Consider the following 13,609-nt stretch of genomic DNA (forward strand, 5'->3'; position numbering starts at 1 on the left):
TGTAGCATATGGCTTACATGATATAAGCAGTGTTTACACATGCAAGACAACAATACACAATATTAAAATATTGATTCCGTCACATTTTGAACAAATACGGGTTGACCTACCAATCCTAAATCCAACCTTGTGGTGTTCAATGCTGGGCTGTCTGCCTGTCCGCTGTCCATCTCGGGGTCGGAGTCGCTCTCAGATTGCACAGTAACAGGTTCAAACCTGTACGGTTGGATGCACCCGTGTTCGTCATCACTTGATTCTTCCGATCTATCCCACTCACAACACAATTCTAGACTCCCAGAAGAGGAAGAGCTAGAGAGTTCACCGGCGTTTTCATGCTCCATTTCCATTGAGTAGAACAGCCAGCGAACCGCAGCGTGTTCTTCTGCTGACGTCACAACATGGCTGCGAGCCACGGACCCAGTTTTCTTGCGCTGTGCAATTAAAAGTTGGATATTCGCATAACAACAGCTTCTTTTCACTTAATTATAACAGAAATCTAACATGTTTGCCATGTTGTATAGTTTATTTAAGAAATTGCATAGAGTCATGTTCGTGTCATCAGCCCTTTAAAGGTTCTGACTGTAAAGTTGAATTCTGGGTAAAATGTTCTATGTCTATAGCTGTTGGAGTTTCGAGATGTTGCACTGCTACACACACACACACACACACACACACACACACACACACACACACACTGTGTATCCTGTGTGTAAATGTTTTGTTGAGATAAAAAGCGTCCCGCCAAAGCAATTGAGCAACATCATGTGACCACTGTGGGGCGTCTGAGCTACTTTTAACCAAAACAAGTCAGTGTGGGCGAACACGGCGGACTTGACTCTCCCTCCAGCGGAAAAGAAAAGGAAGATATAAAAACGAATCGGCTAGAAAGCACGACAGAAACCAAAAGGTTGTTGTGAAGGAAGGGACAGATCGAGAGCTGGAGTCGACTGAAGGATGAAACGGGTGCGAAATCCGATGATGAATCTGCAGCGTTGGTCTTGGATCGGTGAGTCTGAGTACGGAGTTACACACCTAATGTTCTGATCTTACAGAGAAAGAAACGAGAACACAAAAGCAGGAACAGAGGATATTCGTCTTTTGTTTCACGGATCTGTTCGCGAACGTCAACCACAAATTCCATCCCTGAGGCTCAGAACTCTCCGAGATCGATGCAGAGTCACAATGTTTTCCGCGCGTCGGTGTCTTGGTGTGACACAGTTCCATAGTTACGGTAATTAGTTAAAGCTCCTTGTGTTCAGCTGTTTCCTGTCTCCGTAGTACCGTACTGTTTACCTTAGGAGGGAGGAAAACAGTCCCAAAACGGAGAAAAGCGACCCTCAGGACATCAAAATGATCACATCTCGTACGCAGGATATTGTTTTAGCGAGACAGAGGAAAATGCCATGTACAGTAAACAAATAAAAAAATTCAGATGACTTTGCAGTCAGTAGCTTTAAAGGTCATAGGCAAAGGTTTTCAATTTTATGCACATTTGAAACTTTATATGTTAAAAAACCCTCTGTAATTTTCTTCTGGTCCCAAGAAGTATTGTTAATAAGTAATAATTAAAATAAGTTAGCGCAGATCGCGGCAAATTTCTGTTCGGCGATTTTCGTGACCACTCAGCGCGTGACGTCATGTAAGACAAACAAACCGCTTGAGTTGAGTCCACTTCCGTTTACTTACATTGCCGTTCGGCTTGAGTGCAGACGTGCGTTCGGGAATTTCCAAAGAAAAACCCCCATGCCTTATTGTTGTGCAGTGAACTGTAACAACGGGACCGGTTCAGGAAGAAGCTTTTACCTTTTTCTGAGAGAGGAGAAGAGGCGGAGCGAGAGGATTGGCTTTTTCTGAGAGAGGAGAAGAGGCAGAGTGAGAGGATTGGCTTTTTCTGAAAAAGGAGAAGAGGCGGAGCGAGAGGGTCGGCTTTTTCTGAAAGAGGAGAAGAGGCGGAGCGAGAGGGTTGGCTTTTTCCGAAACAGGAGACGAGGCGGAGCAAGAGGGTTGGCTTTTTCCGGAAGAGGCGGCGCGAGAGGATTGGCTTTTTCTGGAAGAGGAGACGAGGCAGAGAGAGTGGATTGTGTGCATGAAGCCAGAGGATTGGCTTTTTCTGGAAGAGGAGACGAGGCAGAGTGAGAGGGTTGTGCACGTGAAGCCAGAGGGTTGGCTTTTTCTGGAAGAGGAGACGAGGCGGAGAGAGTGGATTGTGTGCGTGAAACAAAATCAAGCAGTCAAAGAAGAAACGGAGCAGCAACGCTCAAGCAAAAAGGAGAAGATTGGAGGTAAATATTTTTACTTTTGCTTGCAATTGACAAGTCAAGAATCCTGTACAATCATTGTGGAAATGAGACAAAGGGATATTTCCTCGCTCAGAGTCGGCTATAAATAGTATAATGCCGCGGATGACAGGCTAATGTGGCCTACCGGTGCACTGTCCAGTAATCGTTCCCTATATCCACTAGGGAGGGCGGTTTAATTATTCTTCAAAGGGGCTCTTATTTAGTATTTGTAGCGATCAGAGCGGGTGGGTAGAGCACAGAAGTACAGCAGGCCAGAACTGAGTTCCAAAAACTCCTTTTTATTTTCAGCTTTTCAGCTTTAAACACTCTCCCAGCCACACACGCACGCACACACACAAGTCTTCTGGTTGGGGAGAGAGCCCCCTTCCTCTGCTCTCTTTCCTTTTATAGGGCGCGGTCACTGGGGAGGACACACAAACACAGGTTAACTAACATCAGGTGCAGTGATTCTGCCACTTACCTTCCCTGACTCCGCCCTCCGTTCACAGGCCGGGCAGCCGTCCGGCCCGTAGCTGACCCCCCCCTTTGACGGGAGAGGAAATCCGCCATGACCATCTGCGCCCCCGGCCTGTGGACCACCTTGAAGTTAAAGGGCTGGAGTGCCAGATACCAACAGGTGATCCGCGCATTGGCATCCTTCATGCGGTGGAGCCACTGGAGAGGCGCGTGGTCCGAGCAGAAGGTGAAAGGGTGTCCCAGTAGGTAGTAGCGGAGGGCGAGGACCGCCCACTTGATGGCCAGGCACTCCTTTTCTATCGTGCTGTAGCGGCCCTCACGCACCGACAGCTTCCTGCTGATGTACAGCACTGGACGATCCTCCCCCTCCACCTCTTGGGACAGAACGGCCCCCAGCCCCCTGTCCGACGCGTCCGTCTGCAACATAAAAGGGAGAGAAAAGTCAGGGGAGTGTAACAGTGGCCCCCCACACAGTGCAGCCTTTACCTCAGAGAAAGCCCGCTGGCATTGCTCCGTCCACTGGACCGGATCTGGTGCCCCCTTTTTAGTGAGATCAGTCAGCGGGTTGCTGACGTCCGAATAATTACGTATAAACCTACGATAGTAGCCAGCCAGCCTCAGGAACTGTCTCACCCCCTTTTTGGTCTTGGGCCTCAGGCAGGCCGCAATCGCTGCTGTCTTATTTATTTGGGGATGCACCTGCCCATTGCCCAAGTGGAAGCCCAGATACCGTACTTCCACCCGCCCAATTGCACGCTTCTTCGGGTTGGCTGTGAGACCCGCTCGCCTCAGCGACCCAAGGACGGCCCTTAGATGTTGTAAATGCCACGGCCAGTCATTACTATAGATTACAATATCGTCCAGGTATGCGGCCGCATAGGTGGCGTGGGGGCGGAGGACCCTATCCATAAGCCGCTGGAACGTAGCAGGTGCCCCAAACAGCCCAAACGGAAGGGTGACAAACTGGTGTAAGCCAAACGGTGTGGAAAAGGCCATTTGCTCTTGGGATAATGGAGTCAAGGGGATCTGCGAATATCCCTTTGTCAAATCCAGTGTCAATTAAAAACGAGCCGTGCCTAGTCGGTCCAGCAACTCGTCAGTACGAGGCATTGGGTACGCATTGAATTTAGACACAGCATTGACTTTTCTATAGTCTACACAGAACCGGACCGACCCGTCGGCCTTGGGGACCAAGACCACCGGGCTGCTCCAGTCACTGTGGGACTCCTCGATGATGCCCATGTCAAGCATGGCCTCGAGTTCTTCCCGAACCACCTTTTTCTTGTGTTCGGGCAGCCTGTAAGGGCGGCTGCGCACTACCACCCCCGGGGGCGTCTCAATGTGGTGTTCTATGAGGCGGGTGCGGCCGGGCAGGGGCGAGAACACGTCCGAAAATTCGTTCTGCAACTGGGCAACCTCCATGAGTTGGGTCGGGGAGAGGTGGTCTCCACAGGGGACCGGAGAGGTAAGCGATGTCATTGTTCCCTTTTGAACCTCCGGCCCCAGCTCTGCCTTCTCCGGAACCAACGACACCAACGCCATGGGGACCTCCTCATTCCAAAGTTTGAGCAGATTGAAGTGGTAAATCTGTAGCGCCCCACCCCTGTCCATTCGCCTCACCTCATAGTCGATGTCCCCGACGAGCCGTGTGACCTCAAAGGGTCCTTGCCACTTGGCGATCAATTTGAAGCTCGACGTGGGCAACAGCACGAGTACTTTATCTCCCGGTGTGAACTCCCTAAGGTGCGTGCCCCTGTTGTACAGGCGGATTTGCCATTCTTGGGCCTGCTGCAAATTCTCCTGGGTTAGGTGTGTGAGTGTGTGGAGTTGCGCGCAGGTCGGTAACGTATTGAATTTCGTTTTTGCTCGTTGAAGGTCCCTCCTCCCAATTTTCTTGCAGTACATCTAGGATGCCGCGCGGCTTACGCCCATATAATAATTCGAACGGGGAGAACCCCGTCGAGGCTTGTGGGACCTCTCGCACTGCGAATAACAGGGGTTCGAGCCATATATCCCAGTTGCGTGCATCCTCACGTGCAAACTTTTTAATTATGTTTTTGAGGGTGCGATTAAACCGTTCGACTAAGCCGTCTGTTTGTGGGTGATAAACGCTGGTGCGGATAGACTTAATTCCCAGTAACCCATACAGTTCGCGCAGTGTGTGTGACAGAAACATAGTGCTTTGATCAGTCAGAATTCCTCTGGGGATTACAACTCGGGAGATGATGTGGAAGAGTGCTTCCGCAATACTACGTGCTGAGATATTGCAAAGAGGCACTGCTTCCGGATATCGCGTTGCATAGTCCATCAGAACTAAAATAAAGCGATACCCTCGTGTTGACCGATCTAATGGTCCGACGAGATCCATCCCAATTCTTTCGAACGGGGTCTCGATTAATGGCAGGGGGCGCAAAGGTGCTTTTGGAATGGCCGCTGGATTTACTAACTGGCATTCGCGGCACGCCGTACACCACCTACGGATATTGCTGCGAATCCCTGGCGAATAGAACCGGGCCATTATTCGGGCTAGTGTCTTATCCTGCCCTAACTGTCCAGCCATGGGATTAAAGTGTGCCGCCTGGAATATATATTCCCAGCAGCTCTTAGGGATCAAAAGGTGTGTGATCTGCGTCACTTGGTATAATCTATCCTTCATAATGGAAAAATAGGGGAAGGACGGGGTGGCGTTTGGCTGGAACGTTTGACCATCGATTACTCTCATTTGGTCAAACGCATGCTGCAGAGTCTCGTCTCGCAACTGCTCTAATGGAAAATCCGTGAGGGATTCCCTGAGAGAGGGAGGAGGAGCCGGCGGCTCCTCACTCTGACATGGTAATGATGTAGACGGCTCTGTGACAGCTGCTCCCGCCAATGCCACACCGGGACCGCCCCCTGCTGAACTATGGCAGGTCCAACTCTTCACTAAATGAGTCATTAATTCCCGAAATCCCGGCCAATCAGTCCCCAAAATTAGCGAGTGGGTAAGGTGAGGATTAACCGCCACCTTTACTCTAAATTTCTCCCCTTGAAATAGAATGTGGACCGACACCAAAGGGTAGTTGTGAACATCCTTGTGCACACACACCACCTTCACCAATTGTGTTCTCCCCAATGCCTCGTCTTGCACCAGGCTTTGGTGGATTGAGGTCTGATCACAGCCGGAGTCCACCAAAGCCTGATACGTATCCCCTTGGATACTCACCGGTATGCGATACGCTCCGGCCCGATCGAGGGCGGTCCCTGGTGCATCGGGGATCCGGACCACCACGCCCACCTCCATCGCCGAGCACTGATGCCGGAGGTGCCCCGGCTCCCTGCAGTGCCAGCAAACCGGCCCGGGCTCTCTCTCTCCACCGGTGTTCCGGACCTCACTCACCTGAGGGGGGGAGAGACAGACACGGAAGTGAGAAACGATAGGGTACCGCTGGTGCGGCGGGCCGGCTGGAGTGGAGCCGGCCCCTGCTTCCGCGGTGGGGGAATGGGACGAGGAACAGAAGGGGAGGGGGAGAGAAAGGAGAGGGGAGAAGAGGAGACATGCTGTCCTGCCGTCGGAACAGCCGCCAAATGGTCCTCCGCCAGCTCGATGGCCTGATCCAGCGACGCCAGGCGATGGCACTGGACCCAGTCCGCTGTTCCTTCGGGAAGTCGGGCGATGAATTGTTCCAGCGCCACCAGATCGACGATTCCCTTGACGTCGTGGTTGTCAGTGCTCAGCCACCGCCGGCAGGCGTCCCGGAGTTGCTGGCCAAACGCGAACGGCTGGCCGAATTCCTCCAGGCGCAGAGCGCGGAAGCGCTGTCGTTGTTGCTCTGGGGTGCGCCCCACACGCTGGAGGACTGCCCGGCGGAGGTCGGCGTAGGCCAGCCAGCTGTCGGCGGGGAGCTGTAGCGCGGCCAGCTGCGCCTCGCCCGTTAGCAGGGGGAGGAGGCACGCCGCACGCTCTTCCACCGGCTAGCCCCAGGCCTCTGCTGCCTGCTCAAAGAGCATGAGGAAGGCCTCGGGGTCATTGTGCGGGCCCATCTTCGTTAGGGTGAGGTGGGGAGGGCCCGTGGAGGTGGTGGACCCCGCCGACGCGAGTAGGTGCTGGAATGCCTGGCGATCTTCCTGCTGCGCCAGCACCAGGGCCTCAAACCTTTGCTCCTGCTCCTTCCGGAGGGCGACCAGCACCTGGTGCTGGCTCTGTTGGGCCATGGCGAGGGCATGGATCAGGTCCTGGAAGGGGGAGGACTCCATGGGGCTGTTCTCCTCGGTGCTCCGATCCCGGGTTTCGGCACCACTGTAGCGATCAGAGCGGGTGGGTGGAGCACAGAAGTACAGCAGGCCAGAACTGAGTTCCAAAAACTCTCTTTTTTTTATTTTCAGCTTTTCAGCTTTAAACACTCTCCCAGCCACACACGCACGCGCACACACACACACACACACACACACACAAGTCTTCTGGTTGGGGAGAGAGCCTCCTTCCTCTGCTCTCTCTCTCCTTTTATAGGGCGCGGTCACTGGGGAGAACACACAAACACAGGTTAACTAACATCAGGTGCAGTGATTGTCACTTACCTTCCCTGACTCCGCCCTCTGTTCACAGACCAACGCTTGACCACGTCCCCGCTGCCACAGTATTACGACGAAAGTAGGAATTTATCATAACTACCAGGATAGATTGTTTGGGGGCGAGTCTTGTTGAGGTCCGGGGTCACTGCGATTAGAGTCGGCTGAGTCACTGTCCGATTCCGAGGCCGCACGGTCAAACCAGTGAGCCACATTCACCGACTGCTTCGCAACAGCCATAGGTTCATACATATACGGTTTCACCTCTCAATATTCAATTTGGAGAGTTCCTACTTCAAAATCACTCTCGCTTTCAGACATTTTACACAACCTCTCACGACCAAAGTCCGTACACGTGCGCTCGGTTTGCAGGTAAACACAGAGCTGCTCCCGGTCTGTTTGCCTTGAATAATGTCACGACGACGCCCCCTGGCAGTGAAAGTGCGCATAAGTGAGATGTAAGCAAACCTTTGGAAATTGGGCAAAACAGTATATTTTAACCGTTTTATTCAATTTTAGGCTGCAAATTAGACACCAGGAAGATTGAATTCACTTTTTGGGACGTTCTTCTAAACAATAAAGTTGATATTCTACGTTTCACCTCCGACCCTTGCCTATGACCTTTAATTGAGATTGTGAAGAATCAAAGCCCTGAGATTATTGCTCTACTTCGCTCCCTCATGGAAAAACAGTAATTACAGTCCTTCAGTGTAATTACAGTCTACAAGACGATTTTAATTTGGATTATAAATTAATTTGGCTGGGTGGGTTAGAATACCCCCTCCCCTCTCACCTCCTCCAAGTCTAAAGTCTGAAACTCTCTCTCCTGAGGTTTTCCTGAAGCTCCTGTTTCTGTACACAGTGCAGCTTTAAGCCATCAGGAGCAGGACAGTAAACGCCACAGTAAAGCTCATCCCCTACCGGAGTTCTGGCTCTGATCAATGTGTTGTTTTTGCTTTGCAGTCGACTCTGCAGTCCTCCTCGTCTCTGCTCCTGCCCTCAGTGTTGTCGTCGGCCAGCGCCTCGCTCCCCACGCTGCTGCAGGACGAGCTGAACGCGGCGCCGCTCTACATGGACCCGGATACGCTCGCTCAGCTGAGGCTCAACGCCTCTGTCCCCGCGCTGCTCGTCTTCAGCCTCCCCTACAGCTCCTCTGGGTGAGAGCAGCACCTGACTCCACACTGTAGATCACACTTCACTACACACTTAATATCTCTGAGAGTAACCATAACAACCATCTCTCTCTCTCTCTCTCTCTCTCTCTCTCTCTCTCAGAGCTGATATGATGTCTGTTAAAGAGGTACTCAGTGGGAACGGTGAGTCTCACACACACACACACACACACACACACACACACACACACACTAATATGGACTGAAATGTACAAACTCATTTGTTCTCCCTGTTTCAGATGAGGTGATTGGTCAGGTGCTGAGGATTATGGGTAGTCAATCTGTCCCTTTCACAGCCGTGTACACCGCTGTCCGTCCCTCACGGGTAAGAACAAGTGATGGACCGTTTTCCTGAACATCTCCAAACATCTCACACACAGGTTCACACAAGTTAAATAAGTATTTAAAGACTTTTATTGTCTTTTCTTTACTACTTTCACGCAGTGCGGTGTGTCGTGGCTCAGTGTGTAGAGTACCATAAATTTAACAGCGTACAGGGACGAAACCTACGCTTTATTTATTCCACGTGTTTATAGAGGATAATTTGTGAGTAAGTGATTTCACTTTAGACATGGTGTAAGTGTGAGAGGGGATCTGTGTATCGCAGTCTTGCTGTTAAAAATAATGAAGAAACGATAGCTTTTTAAAAAATGTTTGTTTAATAGCGATCACTAAAATGTATTTTATAAACTTTTATATTATTATTTTATATTATTATAGTGAGCTATTTTATATTGATTTTAAAAAAAGATTATTACTACTATTATTGTTGTATAATAATATTTTCATAGCTGCCAACTACTACGAATAAATCGTATTTATTACGATTTGTCGTTTTGATTACGAAAATACGAATTTACTACAATAAAATACGATTTTGCCAATTTTCATGGGTCATTTTCAAAGTCTATCACCGGTGGGATTCGTATTTGATAAAACACCGCTTCGTTCCAAGCGGCAGATACTACGCCAAATTTCATTGGCTGAGAGAACCAGCAATAGCCAATCAATGATGCTATTAGATCATCCATGGCACGCAACAGTGTTGCCAGATTGGGCGGCTTCCTGCCCAACTGGGCGGTTTCAAGTGCATTTTTAGCGGGTTTTGAACATATTTTGGGCTGGAAAACATCAGCAATATCTGGCAACACTGGCACGATCGTCTGGCCTTTGTTCACGAAGTTTCTGAACAAAGCATGGCGTTTCAAGCTTTTGTTATGAAGAAGTAGCGTAGTACTAATCTCTAAAGAAAGCATGGCTAAGGGGAAGGACCAGTGCTTCAAGGACTCGTACCGAGAGGAGTTTCCCTTCATTTCTAAGTCAAGTAAGGGCGATCACTATGCGTTTTGTGCTCCATGTCGGCGAGACATTTCTATCAGTCATGGCGGGCGTTCTGATATCGTAACACGTGTGAAAACCTCCCTTCACAAGGAAAGCATGGACAATATTTCAAAGACTGCAAAACTAACGAAATGGGTGGCCACTTCGAATGAATGATTTGTAGTCATGTGAAGAAGCAAGTTGAAATTGACACTTTTTTGAGCTGTTTCACTTAGTATTTTTAGCTAATTTGCTTTGGGCTCAGCTTGTTTTTTATCTTTGAAGTGCCATATTCATTGCCAATTTTCACATTTTGTTGTATATTTAATTTTGATGACAAAGTTCATAATATTTTTTTTGTATCAACTTTCATTGATGTAATATATTCTTAATTCATTTTTGTTTGTGACTAATGAATGAATGGTGTTAGATATTGCCAAGTTTATGTGGTGCAATAACATCAACTGTTGACTGAGTAAGCTCTAGTCTATTTCTCTAATGTGTACTTTGTCAAAAGTTATATGTGCCAATTGCATTGTTTGAAGTTTTTGCCTGATTCACTGACTATTTTCATACATTGTTGAAAAGAACTTTGCAAATTAATGTAAGATGATAGTTTAGTTTGTAGAATAAATTTTGTCAAGCTATTTTGTTTTAGTGTGATTTTTCAGGGTAGTTTTGCTAGAAAGCTTTGCCCCCCCGACCCCCCACCAAGACTCGGTACCCAACCTTGTATTACTATTTACAATTTCGGAATGTTGGCAGCTATGTATTTTCTATTTATTTATTTTAACTATTTACTTATTTGCTATTTAAAACAATAAATGTCATTAAAGGAATCTGGCAGTTCTTTTGTCAGTCAGGGTTTTATTTAATGTTTTCCCCCTAATTTTCTCACCAATTTAAAAAGTTAATAATCGTTCAGCGGCGCGTCCTGACCCCAGAGTGAAATCTTCCCTTGTGTCAGGTGATGGAGGAGGTGTTTTCGGAGGTGCGTTCTGTCGGCGCGCGCTCCCTGCTGCAGTACCGGCGTGAGGGTTCTCCTGCCCCCTACCCCCCCGTGGAGTTTAAGGAGCGCGGTTCTACCTGCATCCTGCTGTGGGCCAAGAACCTGACCGTGAGTGAATATCGCTCAGGAAAGTGGGAGAGACACAACCTGAGCCCTAAGACCTTCGGGGAGGGGGTTTCTCCTCAACTGGAGGGGTCGTCCTGTAACTCCACCTACTCCAGGTGAGCTCCAGGAACAGGAAATGAAGTTTGGACCTTAGAGTCGATCAACTTCACACGCACACACACACACACACACACACACACACACACACACGTGATAAAATGTCAACATGCACTTGTTTTGTTTACAGGCTCGTCCTCACCTACGAAAACGTATTAAGCTACCGCTCTTTTAAACTCATGTAAGTACCAAGTGAACATTCTCAAAAGAAATGGCACCCTCTGCCAACAGTGAGCTACAGTTGATGCCCTCAAGTTGATTATTTTCCTCTTGCAGCACGTCCCCAAGTGTTTTATTCCTCTTACACCACAGCAGTTACAGTTATTTATTTATTAAAGACTAACATGATGTAGTTTTTTAAAATAATTTTTGAATCGAGTATTTCCTGTTCTCAGTTACATTATAGCAGCTATAAACGGTCGTTCCCTCACCAGCCTCTCTCTCTTCTCTTTCTCTTCAAATTAACAGTACAAAAAAAACACAGCCTGTCATGTTCCTGAGAAACCTGAGTAGCTGCACTACAGTCAGAGCTGCAGTTATAGAACATTAATCAACACAGAGTCCAGAACTCAGCAGCGCTGTGGTGTAAATTATCATGAGAATAATTGATGCCTAAGAACTAAAATAGTTGTAAAGTAAATATTTGTAGTTTGTAGTTTATTGGCTGTGATTGTAGTTTATTAGTGAGCCGCGGTGTGTAACGGGTGAGTCTGTGGTCGTCTCTGCAGCTTTGTGATGAGTCAGAGGCATTATAAGGTTTCAGCACGACGCTGGTTCACCATGGATCTGGTTCAGCTGGAGTACGACGGCAAAACGGCTTCGTTTAACGCCAGCCGCGGAATCTACGCTCCGGCCGAGTTCTCGTACCGCTGTCACTCCGTCACCAGCTTCCGCTACCCACAGCTCACTCCTCACTCGGCCAAGGACAACGCCAACGACTGGAGGATCGCCTTCGACGACTTCCAGGTACGGTCCGAGAATAAAATGGCCGCCGTGGTTTTTAACACGAACTCAGTCAAAGTACAATGTTTCCATTAAAACCTAAAGCAGCAGAGCTGAAGAGTGCGGCTTTACAGTGGTGCTTGAAAGTTTGTGAACCCTTTAGAATTTTCTATATTTCTGCATAAATATGACCTAAAACATCATCAGATTTTCACACAAGTCCTAAAAGTAGATAAAGAGAACCCAGTTAAACAAATGCGACAAAAATATTATACTCGGTCATTTATTTGTTGAGGAAAATGATCCAATATTACAGATCTGTGAGTGGCAAAAGTAAGTGAACCTTTGCTTTCAGTATCTGGTGTGACCCCCTTGTGCAGCAATAACTGCAACTAAACGTTTGCGGTAACTGTTGATCAGTCCTGCACACCGGCTTGGAGGAATTTTAGCCCGTTCCTCCGTACAGAACAGCTTCAACTCTGGGATGTTGGTGGGTTTCCTCACATGAACTGCTCACTTCAGGTCCTTCCACAACATTTCCATTGGATTAAGGTCAGGACTTTGACTTGGCCATTCCAAAACATTCACTTTATTCTTCTTTAACCATTCTTTGGTAGAACGACTTGTGTGCTTAGGGTCGTTGTCTTGCTGCATGACCCACCTTCTCTTGAGATTCAGTTCATGGACAGATGTCCTGACATTTTCCTTTAGAATTCGCTGGTATAATTCAGAATTCATTGTTTCACCAATGATGGCAAGCCGTCCTGGCCCAGATGCAGCAAAACAGGCCCAAACCATGATACTACCACCACCATGTTTCACAGATGGGATAAGGTTCTTATGCTGGAATGCAGTGTTTTCCTTTCTCCAAACATAACGCTTCTCATTTAAACCAAAAAGTTCTATTTTGGTCTCATCCGTTGACAAAATATTTTCCAATAGCTTTCTGGTTTGTCCACGTGATGTTTAGCAAACTGCAGACGAGCAGCAATGTTCTTTTTGGAGAGCAGTGGCTTTCTCCTTGCAACCCTGCCATGCACACCATTGTTGTTCAGTGTTCTCCTGATGGTGGACTCATGAACATTAACCAATGTGAGAGAGGCCTTCAGTTGCTTAGAAGTTACCCTGGGGTCCTTTGTGACCTCGCCGACTATTACACACCTTGCTCTTGGAGTGATCTTTGTTGGTCGACCACTCCTGGGGAGGGTAACAATGGTCTTGAATTTCCTCCACTTGTACACAGTCTGTCTGACTGTGGATTGGTGGAGTCCAAACTCTTTAGAGATGGTTTTGTAACCTTTTCCAGCCTGATGAGCATCAACAACGCTTTTTCTGAGGTCCTCAGAAATCTCCTTTGTTCGTGCCATGATACACTTCCACAAACATGTGTTGTGAAGATCAGACTTTGATAGATGCCTGTTCTTTAAATAAAACAGGGTGCCCACTCACACCTGATTGTCATCCCATTGATTGAAAACACCTGACTCTAATTTCACCTTCAAATTAACTGCTAATCCTAGAGGTTCACATACTTTTGCCACTCACAGATATGTAATATTGGATCATTTTCCTCAATAAATAAATGACCGAGTATAATATTTTTGTCTCATTTATTTAACTGGGTTCTCTTTATCTACTTTTAG

General features: G+C 48.0%; 1 protein-coding gene across 2 annotated transcripts in view; it reads left to right on the forward strand.

Moving 5' to 3' along the window:
• atp6ap1a (ATPase H+ transporting accessory protein 1a) overlaps positions 1–13,609 on the forward strand; it is a 33,284-nt gene that overhangs the window by 16,494 nt on the left and 3,181 nt on the right. For both annotated transcript variants that reach the window (XM_060937090.1, XM_060937089.1), the window contains 6 exons: positions 8,265–8,458; positions 8,577–8,617; positions 8,713–8,798; positions 10,761–11,023; positions 11,155–11,205; positions 11,753–11,990. In XM_060937090.1, the coding sequence (XP_060793073.1) occupies positions 8,265–8,458; positions 8,577–8,617; positions 8,713–8,798; positions 10,761–11,023; positions 11,155–11,205; positions 11,753–11,990 (873 nt within the window). The remainder of the gene's footprint in view (positions 1–8,264; positions 8,459–8,576; positions 8,618–8,712; positions 8,799–10,760; positions 11,024–11,154; positions 11,206–11,752; positions 11,991–13,609) is intronic.

The sequence above is a fragment of the Neoarius graeffei genome, chromosome 13, assembly GCF_027579695.1.
Source record: "Neoarius graeffei isolate fNeoGra1 chromosome 13, fNeoGra1.pri, whole genome shotgun sequence".
NCBI lineage: Eukaryota > Metazoa > Chordata > Actinopteri > Siluriformes > Ariidae > Neoarius > Neoarius graeffei.